Genomic DNA, 15,331 nt, shown 5'->3' with positions numbered 1-15,331 from the left:
TAGATTTAAATATAGTTAAGTTGTTTTAAAGATTTATTCTGCCAAACTTAGCGAAAATCCGACATAAAGTACTTGGTAAGTAATTATTATTATATGCTTTAACTTGCTGTAACTCTGCTTTATAAATTTTATAAAGTAAAGTTACTTCCCTACTTTATAAATTACCATTACTGTGAAACCGGTGGGCAGTTAGAAAATGTTACTACTAACAGAGATACAAAAGTGGGTGGTAGGTATAAAAAGGTTGACTACCCCGACCTACACGATTGCTAACTGAAATAATCTATGTTAAGTGCTTAGCAGAGAACTAGGCACGAGTTTAATTCATAAAAAATAAATTTTTCAAGCTTGGGCAAAAGATGAACAAGTTTGGGGTTAGCAATAAAATAAGTCTGATTCTAAATATGTTGAATTTAAGGGCCTTGCAAAACATTTAGAGCTGTGTTGTCCAAAAGAAATAAAATGCAGGCCATAGATATAATTTAAATTTTTCTAGGATCCACCTTAAAAAAGTAAAAAGAAACAGGTCAAATTCATCTTAATAACATATTTTACTTAATTCAATATGTTGAAATGATATTTCAGCATCTAATTTAAAAATTAATGAGATATCTTACATTCTTTTTTTTTTATACTAAGCCTTAAATACCCAGAGTGTATTTTACACTAAGACCACATCTTAATTTAAACTAGCTACCTTTCAAGGGCTCAAGATCTCCGTGCAGCTAGTGACTACCAACCTAGACATTCTCCAGATGTAGCAGAAGAATCAGCTGACTAGACTCAGGTTACACATCCTTGGCAGGACTATCACAGAAGTGACACTGCGTGTTTTTTACCGCGTCCTATCAGGTAACATACGGGTTTTGATTTGTCCCACTACTGGCTAATTTAACTTGAATCATTTGATAAGGTAGGGTCCGCCAGGTTTCTTCACTGTACAATTACCCTTTTTCCTCTGTAATTATAAATATTTTGTGGGAGGCACCTTCTGACTATGCAAATAGCTACTCATTAAACTGTCGGCTGCTGCACAAATGCCTGGGTTTCTGTTTTATTCAATGAGTTAGGATCCATTACTGCTGCTACTTATTTTGATCTCAAATTGTCTACAATATGGCCAGAGGGAACTCCTTTAAGATGACATTTATATCCTTGTGAAACATCCCCATTATCTTCCAAACAATTCCTTCTTTCTCACTACAAAAGGTTCCAGGCTCATCTTGTACTTTCCCTGCCTCGATCCTGAAAGAGGCCATTTCTGCAAGAACCCTGAATCCTGTCAGCAGAGTGGTACTCAGAAAAGAAGGACTGGGCATGGAGTATGTTCACTGTTTGCGGGGCGGGCAGGCGTCGTTGCTTCTAGGTCCTGTGAGTGGAAAAGCTGGGAAATATACGTACATATAATTCATTCACTCGCTCATAAACACACCTCTACTTATCTCCACGTGTACCTCTATATAGTCAAACCAGAGTTCACATAGATATATCCAATTGCGATCCAGTACCGCAGGCTCGTTCTAGTTTCCTCCCTTTCCAAGTTAGCAACCTGGTCCCCATTATCCTCCATATATTTTCTCACTTGATCAAAGCCCCCCTCTTTCTCATGACTGCCCCATCCTTCCCCCAGACACCTTCTGACTCTCCGGCTGGGCAGACCAGGCCCCCACCCAGCAACCCTCCCAACGACCCCCACTGCACCAACGCCTGCCTTGATCTGTTTCACTTCACTGCTTTGTACTCTTATTCAGCAAAGGAAGAGAAGAGTGAGATCAATTCTTTAAGAGTCCTAGATCTAATGCTTGACAATAATGTACAAAGAAACTGTATTCTTTCTAAATTGCCTAATGAAGTACCAGACATGAACCGACAAAGTAGCAATAATAAATTTTTAAATTTAAGGAAAAACAACCTACTGGAGATACTGCTAAAAGCAGAACTTTTCTTCTCTAAAACATCTAAGCGCATCTTTCTACTCCTTCCCACCTTCTTCCATCAGCATTTGTGACAGTGTTTTATAAGGTGCCTGGAATATAGTAAGAACTTCATAAATCCTTCTGAATAACTAAGAAATAGCAGGGACTAAAGGTCAGTGAATTAATAACATTGAATAAGGTCAGTATCAAAAGTACCACTCACCTATTTCCAGGCAAGTCAAAAGCATAGATATTTCCTTGATGGTCCCCAGCAAGCAAGCAATCACCTGAGCTATCAAAAGCCACGTTCAAAAACCGCAGAACTTTGGGAAGGTAATCAGAAGTGGTATGAATGATGTTCACTATAATTCTGTAAAAACAAAAACCCACCCAACAAGCACATTAAATTCTATGTCAGGCATTACTTGTTATTATGAAAAAGAAGGCTTTTATAGGATACTTCACTAATTTTTCACTTTTTGGCCTTCCCATTGATCCCTCCTACTGCTGCTGCTTGTCCTCTACTAGCGGCAATCCACAGTGGTTTCTGAAAACAGTTCAGAAAGTTATCCGCTATCAAAGTGGCTACTGTTCATTTAGTCATCAAATACCTGATAAGGCACAACACGAGGATGCATGAGACACTATTTTAAAGTCTTCATGTCTTCATAACACCCCATGACAAGGCTGTCTGGTAGTTATGATTATTTTTGCTTACAGTCTTAGGGATTAACTTGTTCAAGGTCATGGAGCTAGTAAATGGTCATTTATTTCAACTAAAGTCCACTTGCCTCCATAGTCAGTGCTCTTTGCTCTCTTAACACCATAACAATGGGTTTTAACACACAAAAAGAAAGCTGTGTTTTAGTAGAAGAAGCAAATGGGACATTTGCACACAAACTTGTTTCATTTTTGGAAACTTACATGAATACCTAGATGTGTTACAACAGAACTGTTGTGGGATGGCAACAACATTTAGCATATTTACAGAACAACAGAAGTAGGGGTGGTATTTAGATAAACTCCAAATTTGAAAAGAAACATCCAAACCTAAGATACCCAACCTTGGACAAAAAATTTTATTCGGCCCTGACCGGTTGGCTCAGCGGTAGAGCGTCGGCCTAGCGTGCGGAGGACCCGGGTTCGATTCCCGGCCAGGGCACACAGGAGAGGCGCCCATTTGCCTCTCCACCCCTCCGCCGCGCTTTCCTCTCTGTCTCTCTCTTCCCCTCCCGCAGCCAAGGCTCCATTGGAGCAAAGATGGCCCGGGCGCTGGGGATGGCTCTGTGGCCTCTGCCTCAGGCACTGGAGTGGCTCTGGTCGCAACATGGCGACGCCCAGGATGGGCAGAGCATCGCCCCCTGGTGGGCAGAGCTTCGCCCCTGGTGGGCGTGCCGGGTGGATCCCGGTCGGGCGCATGCGGGAGTCTGTCTGACTGTCTCTCCCTGTTTCCAGCTTCAGAAAAAAATGAAAAAAAAAAAAAAAATTTTATTCAATGAAGTTGAAGGGTCAACAGGACTGTTAGGGGACTAATAGCAACCAGAAACCAAACAAGCTGCCATACGACTAACTTCCTTTCCACATGCAGAGCTGACACTTCAAGTGTTGATTTGTAGAGGAGCAACCAAAGGATCAACAGAAGAATGACAAGGACAAGAACAAAAAACACACTGAAACATGAACTCAAGTGAGGAAGCAAAGTCTAGGAACTCCTAGGGAATTAGAAGCAATAAGGTCAACCTGTTTGCAGCAGTTGGAACCAAGATGGCATCAGTTTGGGGCCAAGGCTTCCACTAAAATCACACAAGAGAGATCGAGCCTCAAACAGGACAGATATCTGGGAACAGAATGAAAAGAAGGGTGGAGGGAGGGATAAAGAGGCAGAGCACAGAGGAGTTTTAAGGCAATGAAAATACTGTATTTAGATGGTGGATACATATCATTATACATTTGTCCAAACCCACAGAATGTACAACACCCAGAGTGAACCCTAATGGAAACTGTGGACTTTGGATGATAATGGCTTGTTAATTCAGGTTCATCCATTGCAACAAATGTACCACTCTGGTGGGGGGTATTGACACTGGGGAGGCAATGCATGGGGGGGGGGGGTAGAGGTATATGGGAAATCTCTGCACCTTCTTATCAGTTTTTCTGTGACTCTAAACTGTCCTAAAAAATCTTTTAATAAAAAAGCAGAAGTAGCAGCGCTGGACTTACCTGAAGGCTGTCCTGCATTGTAGAATGTCAATACTGCACCACCACCCCTCAACAAGCTAAGACGTAAACTCTAGAGAACCAGAAGTTCATTTTGTTCCATACTGTCCTCCGGCGCTTAGGAGCTTGGCACATGGTAAGTAGGTACTCAACAAATAGTTCATGAATGCATGCTTGCCTGAATGCAGACAAGGATTATAGGACGGAGAAATCACGGCATTTGAAAGAGGTGGGAAGTACTGTTCATCGAGTTATTTTTAAACTGCAAAAGCTAACCAGTATTCACTGAGCACCTACTACGTGCTATGAAGATTAAGGCAGGGAGTCCTGGTATTCACCAGCAGCGCAAATTCTCCCACGTGTTTCTGAGGAAGGACCCGGGTCTCCGGCTCCACGCTAATCCTGAGGCCCCCGCCCCGGGGCTGAGAAGGTGTCTCTGAGACTCAGGCAGTGTGTGCTTCCTGACGTCACCCACGCCGGGGATCCCGGGCCGATCAGAGCCAGAACCCGAACCCCCACCCGGCCCATGCACCACTTTCAGCGATCCTCTCCCAACTGCCCCTGGATCGCCTGTCCAAAGATGCTGACCCGCCCCTCGCCGGCCCCCACCGCCCTCCGCAGCCTGCGCCCATCGCCGCGGCCTTTACCCGTCCCGAGTGGTCGGGGATGGCTTGCGATGCCATATCTTGCCGCTTTCCTTGCTGCCCAGGTCTGTGCTCTGCATGACGAAGGCCACCCGCGGCTGCCACCCGCCAGGCGACAACCGTCCGGTGCTTTCCCGGCAGGCCCCGCGCTCGGGGCCCGGGAAATTTGAGACCCGACCCGCGACAGCTGGGATCTTCCGCCGACAACACTAACCACGCGCAGGACAATTTTTCTATTTACAACCAATCGGAAGGAGAGTTCCTCTCAAACTCCGCCCAGGCAGTCCCTCCCACTTTGGACAGTGTAGTCCTCCAACGACCCTTTAGACTCCGCCCCCTTTCGAGGTCCGCCCCCGGGAACCAAAGCCTTCTGGGAATAGTAGTTTTCTGCAGGTGGGACGTGGATGCAACGAAAGGACTCGGAAATTCTGCATTCTAGGGTTCTCACAGAGTTTTAGGCTCCCAACGGAAACAATAAAAGTGATTTTCTTATGTGGTCACTACATTGCGTTTAGGGATAAAAGGGTTGTAGATACAACTAGTAGAGAAGCAAGGACTCAACTCCAGAGAATTGAAGGGTTCCTTTTACAGACGTTTGGGCTCAAAAGAACCTTTGTAGATTTCCCTCTTCCTCTTCATGACCTTTTTTATCATTATCTTGATCATTTTTTCAATTTTGTAATCCGACAGGTGGCTCCAATATTATCGTGTCCAGTCCACCAATCATGAACCAGAAAAGCAATGTCATCATCAGCCAGTGGCATTACCCTTAGTTCTTTTTGGCAAAAATTCACTAAGCACGTCAATAATGCTTACCTAGGTATCAAACACCTTCCTACGTGCTTTACGAGTATTAACTCATTTAATCTTCATAGCAAACCTACAATGTCGGTAGTACTATTATTCCCATTTTTAGTGCTCTATGAGGTCATGTATTGGTTTCCTCGGACTATAGGAATAAATCACCACAAACTTGGTGACTAAGAAAACAGAAAGTTATTCTCGCACAGTTCTGGAGGCCAGAGCCTGAAATAAGGTGTCAGCAGGGTCTCTCTCACCAGAGGCTCTGGGGAAAATTCCATTCCTGGCCTCTTTCAGCTTCTGGTGCCTGCTGGCTTTCTTGGCTTGAGACCATATCACTCCATTCTCTGCCTCCAGCTTCACCTCACTTTCTCTTTTCCTTTTCTGTTTGTCTCAAACTCCCTTGGCTTGTCCACCATTGGATTTAGGGCCCGCCTGGGGAATCCTGAATGATCTCATTTTAAGACCCCTACCTGAATTATACTAGCAAAGACCATTCTCCACATAAAGTAACATTTACAGTTTCTGTGGGTTAAGATTTAAGTATATTTTTGGGGGGCCCACCATTCAACTCACCATTGTTTTCTGTTTTCTCCATTTTCCAGACAAGAAAACTGATTTAGTAGGAGAATCAGGATTGCATGTTTAGTCTTCTTGTTCCTGGTTCCTGCGTTTTTCTATAATAGAAATGCCTTTTTACACAATGCTATGGCCATATTTGAAAAGCTTAAACTCTATCAGGAAAGCAAAACTCTCACAAGAATTTATCACTTTTAATGTTGTTACCACGGAGAGGATGGGGTGCAGAGAGTGGCTCTGAGAGACCAGATAACCTTAAATAACCTATTGGAGAGAGAAAAGCACATTACTCGTTTTCACTAATCAGCTTTGAGATGGTAATAAACTGTGTGTAATGAATATAAGCATTATCGTTCAGGAAATGGAGGGTGTTAAGCTTATGGGCGCCTAACTTGAAACACAGGTTACTGCCCACATTTCTATCCTACACAAGTGACCAGTGTTTTTATCAGTAGCAGAGGCAAACCTGCTGAACAATTTCCTTAACTACTCTTCCTGCAGCTCAGTTTGTACGGGCTCTCACAGCCCATGTGACCATCCTATTCAATTTCACACATGTGATAAGGAAGTTTCCCTATTACGATCTTCTGGACTCCCACTTCACACTTATCTTTGGATTTAATTGGGCCAGATCTGAAGGTCAGGCTGCAACTGAAGAGACATGCACCCATGACTGCCGACCTTTTGCTCCTTTATAATCTTCTAATTTTTATAACCAAGGTGGGAGACTGTTTGCTAGTTCATTTTCCTGAATCATTACTCAGGTAGTAACTGATGCTTCCTGTATGTATATGTTTTTTCAATTTTACTTAGCTGTGATTGAAACTCAATAAATTGCACTTTTTTTTTTTTTTTTTTTTTTTTTTTTACAGAGACAGAGAGAGAGACAGATGGGGACAGACAGACAGGAACGGAGAAAGATGAGAAGCATCAATCATCAGTTTTTTGTTGCGACACCTTAGTTGTTTATTGATTGCTTTCTCATATGTGCCTTGACCATGGGCCTTCAGCAGACCAAGTAACCCCTTGCTTAAGCCTGCAACCTTGGGTCCAAGCTGGTGAGCTTTGCTCAAGCCAGATGAGCCCGCCTCAAGCTGGCGACCTCGGGGTCTCGAACCTGGGTCCTCCGCATCCCAGTCCAACACTCTATCCACTGCGCCACCGCCTGGTCAGGCAAATTTTGCACATATTTAAACTGTATGATTTTATAAGTTTTGACATAAATATACCTCCATAAAACCATCATTATAATAATAAAAAAAAGAACATAGTTATCAACCCCAAAAGTTTCCTCCTATATTTTTGGATGAAAAATATTTTCATCCCCACCCCATTTTGCCCACAGGCAACAAATGACCTGCTTATGTCACTTAGATTAGTTAATATTTTCTATAAATTTATATAAATGGGTCTTAAACTATGCACTCTTTCATTTGGTCTGGCTTCTTTCCTTTGTCATAATTATTTTTGAGAGTCAGCTATGTTACTGGATGTATCAGTAGTTCCTGTCTTTATTGTGGAGTAGTTTTCCATGACATTGATATAGCACAATTAATGTATCCATTCACCTGTTGATGAACATTGGGATCGTTTTGGCTATTACAAAGGAAGCTGTTAGAAACATTCCTGTATAAGTCTTTGTATGAACATATGTTTTCATTTCTCTTGGGTAAATTCTTAGAAGTAGAACAGCTGGGCCTTATGGTAGGTGTAGGTTTAACTTTCTAAGAAACTGTGAAACACTTTCAAAGGCAAAGCAGAGTTCCAGGTGCTCTACATACATGATGAGTCTTCGTAATTATAGCCATCTAGGAGTGCTGTGGTACTTCATGGTGATTCTAATTTCCATTTCTAGAGCGACACATGATACTCGGCATCTTTTCTGTGAATATTTACCTTTTGCATTTATCCTTGATAGAGTGTCTGTCAATTTTTTTTGCCCAATGATTAACTGGGTTGTTTTCTTATCAGTGACTTTTGAGAGTTCTTTATATATTCTGAATACAAGCCCTTTATTATACACATGCTTTGCAAATATTTTCTCCCAGTTCATGGCTTGTATTTTCATTCTCCTAACAAGTGTCTTTCAATGAGTAGAAGATATTAATGTTGGTAAAGATCAACTTGTCATTGTTTTCTTTTACAGACTCTGTTTTTGGTGTCATATCTAAGTAACCTTTAACCGAATCCCAGATCACAAAGATTTCATCTTTTCTTTCTTTGTATGCATTCCAAACACATTCTCGGAGGAATGGAAGTTGTGTGTGTCCAAGGGATTTGGGGATTTTGCTTTGCAAAGTCTTTTTTGCTTGCCCTCTCACCACTGAAGGGGGGGTTTCCTTCTTGAAGTGACAGTAGATAATCAATCTGGAGCGAGCAGGAGCATGGCCACTTTGTGTACTCTGCTGGAGGGACTTTAGTGGACATTGAACTGCTTGATATCTGAATATGTGTACTCTGGAAAGCAAAGGGCAGTTACTATATTTCCCAATTCCTTCACAACCAGCACAATAATGCCACGAAAAACCTAGACTAATCCAGGGATTAGCAAAAAAAATTAAACTAGTATAATAACTCAAAACAACTAAAAAATAATTCATATATTTACTCAAAGAGCACTAAGTGGAAAGTAATTAGTAACCTGTAGCAAACTTCTAGGAAAAAGGGTTGATTTGCACATTAAAAGGAGTGTTGGTAATCAAAGATGTTGAGAGCACTTAAAAATAATAAAGCACAGAGAAAGTGGAGTTGGGGGAGGGTGTAGAAGGAATGGACACGCAGACAGTTTTATCTGCCTAACACTCTTACACCCCTCCCACTTCTTGCTGAGAAATACATTGCTTTGTCACCAGCTCTTTCTGGGAAGTGTTGCTCCCAGCTCACCACTTACTGGTCAAATGATTGACTCAGGGGTGAGGCCTGACCCAGCTGAGCCAATCAGAGCTCTTTCCTGGCATATTTAAGTGTGAGGCCAAGGAGAACAATTCTCAGTCCCTCTTTGGTAGCAAAGGTTGGGAGCTGCTGGAAGAAGTTAGCTCCAACTTTGTGGTGTTGGCTGGTCTGAGAAAGTAGGGGAAAAAAAAAGAGATAGTAAGCCTGACCAGGTGGTGGTACAGTGAATAGAGCATCGACCTGGGACACTGAGGACACAGGTTTGAAACCCTAAGGTCGCTGGCTTGAGTGTGGGCTCATCAGGCTTGAGCGTGGGCTCACAAGCTTGAGCGTGGGGTCATTCACATGACCCCATGGTCACTGGCCTGAGCCCAAAGGTCACTAGCTTGAAGCCCAAGGTTGCTAGTTTAAGCCTAAGGTCACTGGCTTGAGCAAGGGGTCACTGGCTCAGCTGGAGCCCCTCAGACAAGGCACATATTAAAAAGAAATCAATGAACAACTAAAGTGCCACAACTATGAATGATGCTTCTCATCTATTTCCCTTCCTGTCTGTCTGTCCCTCTCTTTCTCTCAAAAGAGGGGTAGTAAGGGAACATTCTAGCAGCACTTATGCCCCTTGTTCTGGTGGTTCCAGAGCTCAGCTGGCCTCTCATCCTTCCTATACTCTGGTCTGGCCTCTCATCCTTCCTATACTCTGGTCTGGCCTCTCATCCTTCCCATACTCCGGTCTGCCCTCTCATCCTTCCTATACTCTGGTCTGGCCTCTCATCCTTCCTATACTCTGGTCTGACCTCTCATCCTTCCCATACTCTGGTCTGGCCTCTCATCCTTCCTATACTCTGGTCTGGCCTCTCATCCTTCCTATACTCTGGTTTGGCCTCTCATCCTTCTTATACTCCGGTCTGGCCTCTCATCCTTCCTATACTCTGGTCTGGCCTCTCATCCTTCCTATACTCTGGTTTGGCCTCTCATCCTTCCTATACTCTGGTCTGGCCTCTCATCCTTCCTATCTGGTTTGGCCTCTCATCCTTCCTATACTCTGGTTTGGCCTCTCATCCTTCCTATACTCCGGTTGCTTGAGCTAAAACATTGCCTTTTATTTCTAAGACAGATGGAACTGGGAGAAAGAAAGTCTCGGGGAAAGCTTTGACAGGTGACAGCTGAGCTGAGCCTGGGAGGGCGAACAGGGGTGACCTGTCTGCGGAGAAGGCAGGGCAGGAATCGGTATCTTCAGGAAGGCAGGAGGTATTGTCAAACAGCAAGGAAATTTCTAGAAACTAGTAATGCTCAGTGTGCAGGATACACAAGGAATCATTATTATGTAAAGTGTTGAGCACCTAAGAAAACCACAAGAGGCCCTGGCCAGTTGGCTCAGCGGTAGAGCGTCGGCCTGGCGTGCGGGGGACCTGGGTTCAATTCCCGGCCAGGGCACACAGGAGAAGCGCCCATTTGCTTCTCCACCCCCACCCCTCTCCTTCCTCTCTGTCTCTCTCTTCCCCTCCCGAAGCCAAGGCTCCATTGGAGCAAAGATGGCCCGGGCGCTGGGGATGGCTCCTTGGCCTATGCCCCAGGCGCTAGAGTGGCTCTGGTCGCGGCAGAGCGACGCCCCGGAGGAGCAGAGCATCGCCCCCTGGTGGGCAGAGTGTCGCCCCTGGTGGGCGTGCCGGGTGGATCCCGGTCGGGCGCATGCGGGAGTCTGTCTGACTGTCTCTCCTTGTTTCCAGCTTCAGAAAAAATACAAAAAATACAAAAAAAAAACCCCAAAAAACCCCACAAGAATAAACACATCGTCACTAAATGGGTGAATGGCAGAAGAATCAGAGTTAACACATATGTGAAAGTCAGAAACTAAAAGACCTGGTCTGCCATTCTAAGGATATCCCATCCTGAAAAGTTCTAGGGAAACTCAAGGTTTCTAGACACAATCTCCTGACTTTGATAGAAAGATCACTTAAAAGAGCTTGAGGTTTGAGGCATAAAGAGGGTAGGAGCTGATCCACTTGGGACACAAAGAGATAAAGAGTTGACTAGTCCAACGCCGTGGAAAGAGTCCGGTCAGGCATTTACTTTTTTTTTTTTTTTTTTCACAGAGGCAGATAGACAGGGACAGACAGACAGGAACGGAGAGAGATGAGAAGCATCAATCATCAGTTTCTCGTTGTGCGTTGCGACTTCTTAGTTGTTCATTGATTGCTTTCTCACATGTGCCTTGACCGCGGGCCTTCAGCAGACCGAGTAACCCCCTGCTGGAGCCAGCGACCTTGGGTCTAGGCTGGTGAGCTCTTTGCTCAAACCAGATGAGCCCGCGCTCAAGCTGGCGACCTCGGGGTCTCGAACCTGGGTCCTTCCGCATCCCAGTCTGACGCTCTATCCACTGCGCCACCACCTGGTCAGGCCGGTCAGGCATTTATTAGATGCCCGGGGTGTGCAGACATACTGCATAGGAAAGCCGACGTTGCCAGGGAGGAGTTCCGTTTCATCAGTGAAACCGAAGGCATGTCCTGCTGCTGACTGATGAAACCCAGGCGACATTTCCATTTTCTAGACAACCTAGCTATTGGGTCTTGGAAGGAGGGGTTAGCAGGCAGAAGCCCTGACAGGTGAACTATGTCAGCGCACCTTCCCCCACCCTTTTAATATGAGTCAGGACAGAAGAGGAAAATCAAAGGGATGTGACTGATCCACTGGCTTAAATAAATATTCACACCTAGTGTTCTCATAAAACATACATGAAGCCAACCACGGGTTGTGTAATTGAAAGGATTTAGCACCTGCAGCTGAAATGGTACAGCGTCCCGGGAGAGGGGGAAATGAGATGCCCAACTTGACGGACAGTAGGAGCATTTCCACACACAATTAGAAAGTCCTGACACGGACTAGCGTTTCTAGAAGGCCTCCTTCAGACTGAAGGAGGGAGGAAGCTCCTTATTCCATGGCGGCATGGAAAGTGGCTGCACATTGCCCATCTCTGCGGCCCTTCCGCGTGGCCAGGAGAATAGGCAGGCGTGGAAGTCTTGGCCTTTATCACGTCCAAAGCTGTCCTAAGAAGCTAGGACAGCCAGCGCCACCTCTGCGTTAGCCACGATTGCATAATGTCCCATCCTATGGAGATGGCACAATTTTATATATCATTCCCCTATTGTGGGCAGTTGGGGTTTTAAAAGTTACTTGCAGACCTGATGCCAGGGGAATTGCTATGTAAGTGTGCTGTTGTAGGTGCTAGTATAAGCCAGCACGAGAAGCTTCTATTGGGAGGCGTACACCTTCACAATTATGCTCTGTAGGTAGTGGCTTTTTCCAAAGGCCTTCCTGGGCAGAGGGCTGTGGAGTCGGAGGATGCTGGCAATATGTCCCACAGGACTTGAATAATTAGTCTGATCACAGGCTCCTAATAACATATGTGGGCTGAGAAGACAGGGCATCAATCAAACATGACAGGATGTCTGTCAACTATGAGTAAATGGCTCTAACCACTGTAAGGGAGGAAGGCCAGCTGGCTGAGCTAAGCGTTTGTTGTCCCTCGTTCCTGGGCAGCATCCTCACCCCAGGGCCCGCTCTGGGCAGTATGTGGAGCCAGGCCACAGAGCTGAGGATGGCGGTGGGAAGCCAGCACATGCTGAACTCCTCCACATCCCAACGGACTCTTCCGTTCCTCTTGGCTTATGGGTGGCCTTACCCAGCAGTAAAACCCATCCTTCCCAAGCACTTTATTTTTAAGACTATTTTTAAGAGCAGTTTTAGGGTCACAGAAGTATTAAGAGGAAGGTGACCGATCTGCCATCTACCTCCTGTCTCCCAACACGCACAGCCTCCCCATTCTCGACATCCTCACCCGAGTGGTACCTCTGTGACAATCGATGGACCCGCATTGACACGTCATTGTCTCCCAGCGCTGACCATCCGCATTAGAATTCATTCTTGCTGGTGTGCATTCTCTGGGTTTGAACAAATGCATGATGACATGTATCCATCATTACAGTATCATATATAATGTATTTTCACTGCTCTAAAACTCTTCTGTCCTCTGCCTGTTCATCCCTTCCCTGCTCTCTTACCCAAGTAGTTTTGTTTTCATTACACAGATGGCTTTGAAAAGTGCTGCAGCGCTTTTTCACAGGAGGAAAGAGGAAGATAATATAGTGTACGCACAGTGGATTGTCTCTTTCACCCACAGACCGTAGAAGTGTGTTGTCCTTGTGAATGAAATTGTGCCCCAGAAACTATTTCCGTCTGCTTAACCTTTCAGAGAATTCCATGGAAGGAGGTGGGTGTGAACGTGTGGGGGGTGCGGTAGGTGATAGACCCACCAGTGACAGGGCACCTGTGCAAATGGTAATCATTTCTATATATGTATAAATCAAACCATCAAGCTATACAACTTAAACTTATACAGTGATGAATGCCAGTTATTTCTCAATATAACTAGAAAGATTATTTGAAATATTGGCCCAAAAAAAAAAAAGACCTGGTTTGTAGCACTTGGCAATTTCTGTGGTGTAAACATTCCTACTGTGGCCAGTTTCAAGCTTCTAATGTGATGTCATTGAATGCAGAGTTGTAAAGAAGTGAGCAATAGTACACTATTATATAGTATGTTCACCATATAGACACAATAGACAAGAATAACCTCAAGACCAGTACTATAAAATGTAGTACTATAATTAAGATACATGTTTTGATTTTTTGCTGCCTTTAAAAATATAAATTATTTGGATCTAAGTTTATATAATTTAGTTTTTAATATTGGCTGTGTTTAATAATCAAGCCACGAACTTGTTGAAAATTTAACAGTTGGCTCTCGTGAGCTAGTACGAGCGGCTTCCACACTGCACTGCTCTTGGTCGCTTTCCTCAACTTAGATATGTGATCATTTCACAGGGGAGACCACCACACTCATGATGATTAATTGGATTCGAGATGGTAGGAAACCTTGCCCTATCCGTCTCTTCCATTTGGCTTTTCCTGAGTTGCAGCCTTTATAACGAAGTGGTAGTAAACTGTGTCCTGACAGTAATGGGAACAGGCCTCATGCATTTGCAGAGGCTCAGGGCCCTGGTTAGTGTGCCTTTCTCCAGATGTGAAGGCCTTTTGAGAGTTCTGCCCGTGTTCTTAATTCTAGTGGGATGTCGACATCACGGGTGACGACTAGGGTCCAAAGCCAGCTGTTAAGAATCCTGCATTTAAATACAGCATTCTGACCTGTGGTGGCGCTGTGGATAAAGCAGCGACTTGGAATGCTGAGCTTACTGGTTCGAAACCCTGGGGCTTGTCTGGTCAAGGCACATGTAAGAAGCAACTACTATGATTTGATGCTTCCTGCTACTCCCTTCCTTCTCTCTGTGTCTCTCTCCTGTCTCTAAAAATCAATAAATACAACATTCCAACACTGACATTAGCTTGAACAGTTTTTTCTTTAATATAAAATGAAGGCGTTGTAGATCCTTGCAGGCCTTCCTCAAGGCGTATCTTCAATGAATATCATTGTTGGTCAAATAAGTTTGCAAATATGATGTATATGTTTGCTCGCTTATAGTTTGCATTGTGTGTGGGGGACAGGCTGTAAGCAGGCAGGGTTGTTATAGCCTAAGGCTTAGTTTTGTTTGTTTGTTTTTCTAAGGCTTAGTTTTAAGACTAAGCTTTTCCCCACACCTTGACTTGCATGATAGGGGGTGGTGCACTCTCATGAGGAATCCCATTTATGCCTCAGATAAGTGACTTTGTATCAGAGACTTCCCTGTTTGTATGTTGGATTAAAGGTTTAATTTCTACACTATAAAATGGGGCAGACCATAAGCTTGCTCTCTCTCGGTTCCTGAGATTAGCATTAGAGAGGAGAGCAGAGAAAGGCCATGTGGAGGAGAGGAGAGCAGAGAAAGGCCACATGGAGGAGAGGAGAAGCAGCCAAGATGGTGGAGTGCTGAAGGAGAAGCCAGCTTGTGCAGAGTTTGTGCAGAGAGAAGGAGATGGGAAACAGAGGTGAATAAGGCTGGTGAGGTAGAAACTTTTGATTCTAGGAAACTCGGATAAGTCAGTGGCTTTGGGAGCCATGAATGGAAAGGGAAGTGTTTTCCCACTGTGTGTATTTCTTGCCTGCCGGGTGCAAGCTAGGATTAAAGCTAATGGCCTACCAGTTCTTGGCTCCGTTGTTTCATTACTGTCTGTCCGAATCAAATGCGAACCTGCATGGGCCAGGTGGCTGTGATAGTGGCCGTGGCTACTGGCCATACAATCATTCACTATTCTGAATATAAATGTAAATATGAGATTGTGATAAACTATGAA

General features: G+C 44.5%; 1 protein-coding gene across 3 annotated transcripts in view; it reads right to left on the bottom strand.

Annotated features, from left to right (window-relative positions):
* The window catches only part of TBC1D31 (TBC1 domain family member 31), a 57,853-nt gene extending 52,877 nt beyond the window's left edge, over positions 1-4,976 (bottom strand). For all 3 annotated transcript variants that reach the window (XR_010750499.1, XM_066379425.1, XM_066379426.1), the window contains exons 1-2: positions 4,781-4,976; positions 2,140-2,286 (exon numbers count right to left, since the gene is read on the bottom strand). Coding sequence is in view for 2 of the 3 variants with exons in the window: in XM_066379425.1 (XP_066235522.1) it covers positions 2,140-2,286; positions 4,781-4,857 (224 nt within the window). In the remaining variant the exon portion in view is untranslated. The remainder of the gene's footprint in view (positions 1-2,139; positions 2,287-4,780) is intronic.
* Positions 4,977-15,331: the final 10,355 nt, after the last annotated feature.

Source organism: Saccopteryx leptura, chromosome 3 (assembly GCF_036850995.1).
Source record: "Saccopteryx leptura isolate mSacLep1 chromosome 3, mSacLep1_pri_phased_curated, whole genome shotgun sequence".
Taxonomy (NCBI): Eukaryota; Metazoa; Chordata; class Mammalia; order Chiroptera; family Emballonuridae; genus Saccopteryx; species Saccopteryx leptura.
This window is presented reverse-complemented; position numbering and strand designations above follow the sequence as displayed.